The sequence below is a fragment of the Oryzias melastigma genome, linkage group LG20 (assembly GCF_002922805.2).
Source record: "Oryzias melastigma strain HK-1 linkage group LG20, ASM292280v2, whole genome shotgun sequence".
Taxonomy (NCBI): Eukaryota; Metazoa; Chordata; class Actinopteri; order Beloniformes; family Adrianichthyidae; genus Oryzias; species Oryzias melastigma.
In genome coordinates, this window is record NC_050531.1 from 25,367,252 (window position 1) to 25,373,932 (window position 6,681).

At 37.7% G+C, this 6,681-nt stretch overlaps 1 protein-coding gene across 1 annotated transcript in view; it reads left to right on the forward strand.

The window, feature by feature from the left end:
- The first annotated feature begins 1,897 nt into the window (after positions 1-1,897).
- Positions 1,898-6,681, forward strand: part of LOC112139034 (V-set domain-containing T-cell activation inhibitor 1) — a 28,250-nt gene continuing 23,466 nt past the window's right edge. Inside the window, exon 1 of the mRNA XM_024261727.2 lies at positions 1,898-2,933. Within this exon, the coding sequence (XP_024117495.1) occupies positions 2,873-2,933 (61 nt within the window). The 5' untranslated portion in view covers positions 1,898-2,872. The remainder of the gene's footprint in view (positions 2,934-6,681) is intronic.

Here is a 6,681-nt window from a genome sequence, read left to right on the forward strand (position 1 = left end):
TCATCCTCCGCAGGTTCAAGTTGTTACTATAATCTGTATCAGTCATATAGAAATTCAAAAGAAAATGACAGATTTTGTTGCTGTCTGGGATAATATCAGTTTCACAAAAGTTTACTCATCAGACAGTAGTTCAACACTAATCCCAAATTTGTATTAGTTTTCTTCCACCTTGTTCTCCATAACCCAAGTGAAGATTTTATTTACTTGGCATTGGAAGGAGAGACAACTATACACTCTATACACATGGCTTGTGATGACATTTTGGTTGGGTCTAGTCAAGACTGGATCAGGTAAACAGCCATTCTTTCCTGTTGTGTGGCAAGGGAGAAAATGGTGACTGAGTCTTCATCGTGACCTCAAAGTGATCTTTTCACAGAGGAGTCAAGATTTTTGTACATTTGGCTTAAATTTTGAAAGTTGTGTTTGGTGTTTCGATGTGTAGTGTGTTGTTTTTGCTGTGTGTTTTGACAACTCACTCTTTATTTTGACCTCTAAGTGAGCTTTTGACTTACAAGTATTTTGAATATTTTGCCTACTTTTTAAAATTGTGTTTGATGTTTGGTTAAATTGGTTTAATGTTTTTAGAAAATGGGTTTTAGCATTTGGGAAAAACTGTAATATGGGAACCAAACATGCACTCTTGTGATCAGTTTGTCCCAGTTTATCTGTCAGAGACATTCCTCCATGTTCCAGACATACAAACTCGATCAACATAAAGTCTTTCAGAACTCATCCAGTCTTTATGGTTGTGTTTCACTTTGAAACGTTTAGACTGAGTTAACATGAAAACATTAATGCGGACTAAGAAGTTACCAAAGACCTGCAGAAAAGCTGTCTGTCAACTTTATTCTAAATGTTCTTTCATGTTTCACACTTTTAAAGAATAATTTTTTTGTTTTTTTTTTGTTTCAGGTAATTCTCATGTCATCATCAGCAGCACAATAACTGTAGTTGTGATCAACGTTTTAGTCGGCCTGGAAATCTTCTAAATAATAATAAACGGTAAAGCCCTCAAAATCTGCTGTTTCTTTTGTTGTTTTGTTGTCGGCTTTTGTCGCCATGCTTTGGTTTTTGTTGTTGTTCTTGTGCTTCTGTCGTTGTCTTTTTACATTTATGTGAGCCGTGTCGGCCACTGGATTTATGTGAGAGCAAACATAGTTCTGTGGGTCTGCCTTCAACAAACTATCAGCTTCATGACTGCAGTTCAGCTTCATTTTTCTCTAAGTAGTCTTTGAGTTTCACAGCTGCTCTGACTTTGAGGCTCCAGAGGATGAAAAGATCCTCCAGAAAACAGACCTTGAAATGGAGCTGAGGTGCAACAATGTAGAGACAGATAGAAAAAGTGTCAAAGCAAAGCAGAATCTCAGCTAATGTTGATCCAGGAGAAAATCTTTGTTTGACACCATCAGGATGTTTGGACTTCCATAGAAAAACTAAAGATGGATTTTATGAAAATGGAATCTTGTTTGATAGAAATGAAGAAAGCTCATATTCATGTTTCTGTTTAATTATATTTCCTATTTCCTGTTTTTTTTACAGGATTTTGGAAAAACAAAAAGTGAAACTAAGAATTCCAGTAATGAACTATGGAACAATCAGGAACAACAATCAGGAAGATTGTAAAGCTGCTGCTTCATCTGTGTTTCCGTCAGCAGAACCAACACAACATTAATGAAGTTTGTAGTCTATTTTGGATTTATTTATACTATAGTCCTGGTGAATACTCTTTGCTGATTGGTCGATTAAAAGGTGATAATGAGACCTAAAAGAGAAGTGTCTTATATTCTAAATACGATTGGGTTGTCATGAATACCGGTTGATCACTGGGACAACAGAAACTCAGAGTACAGGTGGACAGACGTTTTCTACAGTTCATCACATTAACAAGACAGTTTTTCAGCCTTTAAGTGTCTATTCTCACGATGTTAATATACAACAGGATATAGAATCCTTCTAAGAATGTCAGAAGTGAAATCCCTTTTTCATTAGTTGTTTATTTCAAACCTGTTTTCAAACCAAAGTAATTTCATCGTGGAACTGGATTGTTTTGAAAAAACAGAAAATAATGGGAACATGTCCCAGTGGTTCAGCTATTGCCTCACTGCACAGAAGCTGTTTCAAAACTTCAAATTAATGGATAAAGATCATTCTGATCCCAGTGCGGGATCTTAGGCTGATTTTTCATATGTGTTTATGTCCAGATCACGTTGAGATCCAAAGTCTTATGATTTCCAGTGTCAGAGTGACAGGTTGATTAAGGTGAGAGATTTTTTTCAGTTGGCATGATTCAGGAGGACCTCTGCCACACAGGAACTCTGGCAAGCTGCTGGGACAGATTGAAACAGTCCCAAAAAAACCCCAAAAAGGCCGGCTTTTCTGGTGGACTGCTGTCAATGAAGTGCTCCTCACGCGGTCTGCACTTGTGCTGGTTCTGGATGCTCTTCATCAGAGGCTAAACTGAAGCTCAGCTGCTCTGCACGTCTCTGCTGTGTTTCCTGTTGTCACTGCGTTTTCACTTTTCTAGTCTGTTTCTATTTTTTTCTTTAAGCTGTTTTTGATTGGACAATATTTGTCAGCTAAATAAACTGGGGGGGTGACACAGACAAAAATGTTTCCATTCACAGCCACAAGCACCAGACTGATGTTTAGAGTCTGAAGTCTAAAGAGAAACAAAAAACAGCGGCTCAGAAATAGGAAGTCGTCTCTTCTTGTTGACATCAGTCAGCTGTCACATCAATGATGTTTCATGAACTTTCCGTTTGTAGATCAGAAATGTTCAGCAGTCTTTGGACGACGCTTTTGTAGTTACTGAAGCTGATCCCCAGAAACGTTGATTTACTGATCTGAGCTGTTCATTTCTCAGAAAACTTTCATGATGAACAGACTTTTTAGGTTTTTGTTTTTCTTGATCGGTCTCTGGATCTTAACCACAGGTGAGTCAAACTAAAGTCTGATTTCTTCTGGCTGAGTCTTTATTTTTTCTGGTCTTTTTACTTCAGAGATAATCTATCAAAGTGAACGTTGTTGAAAACATTTACATTCTACAAAGGTTTTCCTAAAGTCTGTGTGACTAAAAGAAGGTTCAGTCTTTGTTAGAAGATCAGAATATGAACCTCAGCGTTTGAACTTCAGTTTTAGTCCTTTAAAACTGCTTCATTAAATGTCCATTTGTGGATTTTTTTTACAAATCATTAGCAATTTTCATAAATCAGCACTGGATATTTTATTCTCTGGAAAGTATCTGCAGACAGTTTCAAACTGCTTATTGTCCTGATCAGAGGAAAACAGTAGATGTGATGTTGACACAATATAATTTATTGAAGCTGAGATGTCAGCCGGCAGATTATTTCCAGACAGGTAGTTTATGGAATATGGACCAGAGTATATGAAGCTCTAATGTGAGTTAGATACCACCAGAGATAAGCTGACAGGCTGGCAGAGTGACGGTGTAGCAGCCAGAGGGTTGATGAGATACAAACGTGTCAGCATGTCCTGCATCATCCTGAACATCTGTGGAGATAACAACAGGAAAACAGCAGCAGGAGAAGCAAAGGGACGGAGAGCTGTCAAACTAGATTTAGTAAGGGTTCATTTTAATTGGATTTTTCTCTAAATTTTCAAAGAGGAAGTGAGAGGAATCACATGAAAACTTCAACCACAAAAAACATTGCTCAGTTGTTTCCTCTGTTCAGCTGCATTGTTTATCTATTTTCTGAATGTGAAAAGTGATGCAGTCCAAGCAACAGAGACATTTTAATCATTGTTTTTACTTCTGGAAAAGTTGACAGATCTAACAACAGAGCTATATGGAGACATTTTTAAAACTTGAAAAAAAAAAACAGAAACATTTCAAACAGAAGATATTGCTCCATTTACAACCCTCCGAAAGGATCCAGCAGAGAGAGGTTGGAGTACACTGTCTGATGAATGCTCCTACAATACGCTCATACTATTTATGAAAAAAATAAATATTAAATCAATTCTTAGAATTTCAGTCCTGTTATATTTTTTACATTTAGGGGTAAATAATATTTCACAAAAAGTGGACTATTTATAACATTGTGTGCCACGTTGTCATGGCAACAATCCAACGCTTAACGATTGCACTCTGCTCTCACTGACGAAAGTCATCGTCAGGGACGCCGCTAGGGATTTTGGGCCCCATGAAAAAAATTTTACAGGGCCCCTAACACATAAGCAAACTGGCATTAGGGGCCTTTGTGGGCCCCCCTCAGTCTGGGCCCCTACAATCAGCCACCTCCCCTCCCCCCTTTTCGGCGCCCCTGGTCATCGTCACGAGAAAATAAACCAATCATCATTTCAGAGGAAAAGTTTGTTTCTTCCCACATGTTTTTGTCAAGATGATGAAGCAAAAATGTATTTTAAAGAAACAAAGTCCAAAGTTTAAACGGTTCAGTTCCTCCGCTGACACGTCCTCATGTTTCATTTCCTCCTTCTTAGATTTTCTTCTCTCTTTCTCTTCTGCTTCATCACAGTCTTCAACATGATCAAATTCAATAAACACGTTACAGGAAACCCTAAAATCCCTCATGTCTTTACTAGTGTTTTACCGTTGTCATAAACTGTGGAATAAAGTTTGTCAATGCATGTTTTATAATATTAAGAAGTTCCTGTTCAGTACTGTTGGATTGCTCTGAAAGTGATCTTATTGTTGTTGGATGTTTTCATTTACAACACTCTTGACCTGATGTGTTTTTATTGGTTGAGATTGAAAACAAAATTCCACTTGTTGGTGTAAATTTTTTGTTGAAAGTTTGTGTTTGTAAAAAACTTCATAAAATGGATTAAGAAGAAGATTCTGTGGAGATCTCAGGCTTAATCTGCTTATGCTGGTTCTTTAAGTTTATGATTCTTCCCTGCAGAATGTCGTTTTATTCTATAGAATGTTTAAATCAAGACACAAATATTTCTATTACTGTGAGCAGGGAGGAGCAAACGTTCATTTTGGGTTTCAGAGTTCTGTTTATGGAAACAACAATGTTTTATTTCATATGGTGATGATGCAGCATTGTTGTAGTACACGTTTCAATGAAAAGAGTTAGAATATGAGTGTGAAGTTTATTTAATAATTCAATATTTTAAGCTGCTTTTTTTATGAAAAAAAAAACAAAAAAAAACCCAGCAACTTTTGTTTTGTAACTTTTCACAAAAGCTGCTACAAAATCAGACATTTTAGGCCACAACTGTACGGATGAGGCGTGTAGATCCATGTGCAACTGTTTTAAAAACAAAGTAACACAGAGCAGGACAAAGAGCTTCAAAGTCAGGAACAAGCCAGGGTACAATGCAGGGACGAGGTGTAAGGAGAGAAAAACAGGCAAAAGGTCAAAACACGGGCTGGCAATAACGAAACAAATGCTTAGACTGAACGTACGAGAGAAACAGTTCAAGACACCCAAAGAACAAAGTATAAAAGATGAGTATAAACAGTGTTAGTGATGATGTGATGGGAATCAGCTGGTGAGGACCAGAACTGGAGACAGGTGCATGATGGGAAGGTGAGCAGCAGCCAGTACTCTGGTGAGAACTCTCTGCTGGTCAGAGGAGGGCATGACAGGCTGAGTCCTGACAGCAACGATCATAAATATTAGTCTGATTAATAACATAATTCAAAGTACACACACACACTCTTAATACATATACACATCATATATGCTGCCAGGGGAATATTTACAATGAATCGTATCAGACTTTAACATGTCCTCCACACATGTCAAATGAAGCTATAATTCAATCTCAATTATTGGTGGAAATCTGAATGAGAATGATCCTGATCCAGATCTTAGCCCATCAGTCCTCCCTGTGATTATTTATATCCAGGATTCAATGAATAAACTCCGGGCTGGCTTCTTAAAAATGAAAAAACGATTAAAAAAAAAAAGTCAGTCTTTGAAACGAACTGATTCAATAGACCTGGCTCCCTTAAAAGAGACATCAATCCCATCTCTATTGAAAATGTTGGTCTGCCTAATAATGTGGAAAACAATCCATCACATACAAATCATGGCTGATAGAAAGCTGCAAACTGTTCCAAAAAGTACCTCTAATCTGTTGTTATTAAACACAGGTTTAAATCTGCTTGAGCACAGAATGCATGGCGGTGAAGCAGAAGGACACACCCCCATGCTCCGCCCCCTTCATGATATATTCTGATCATGGTTCATACCTGGATGTGGATGCCACATGCATGCCCGATGCTGTCCATATATCAATCTGTGAAATGCCTCACAGATAACAAAAAAGATACAAACAAATCAAAGCAGATAAACTGTGAACGCAAACTAGACACTGTAAGAAACAATTGGATGTAAAAACACTGAAACGCCGACCAACAATACTCATTATAGTGTTAATGTTCAGGTGCAATGTTAACTTATTACAATGTTATCGATGCAATTAAAACACAGAAAAGACTGAACAACATTGAGAAGGTGATGATAATATTATGACTCAAAATGTCTTGCTTGTTTATTTCAAATATTTGAAGGATCATAGGAGAGTTTCAACTAATGTAGCCACGAGGGGGCCCAAGCTAGGGTCTCATTGTGCCGGTCCCAAGCCCGGATAAATATAGAGGGTTGTGTCAGGAAGGGCATCCGACGTAAAATCAAGCCAAATCAAATATGCGAATCAGACCTACGAAATCCATACCGGATCGGT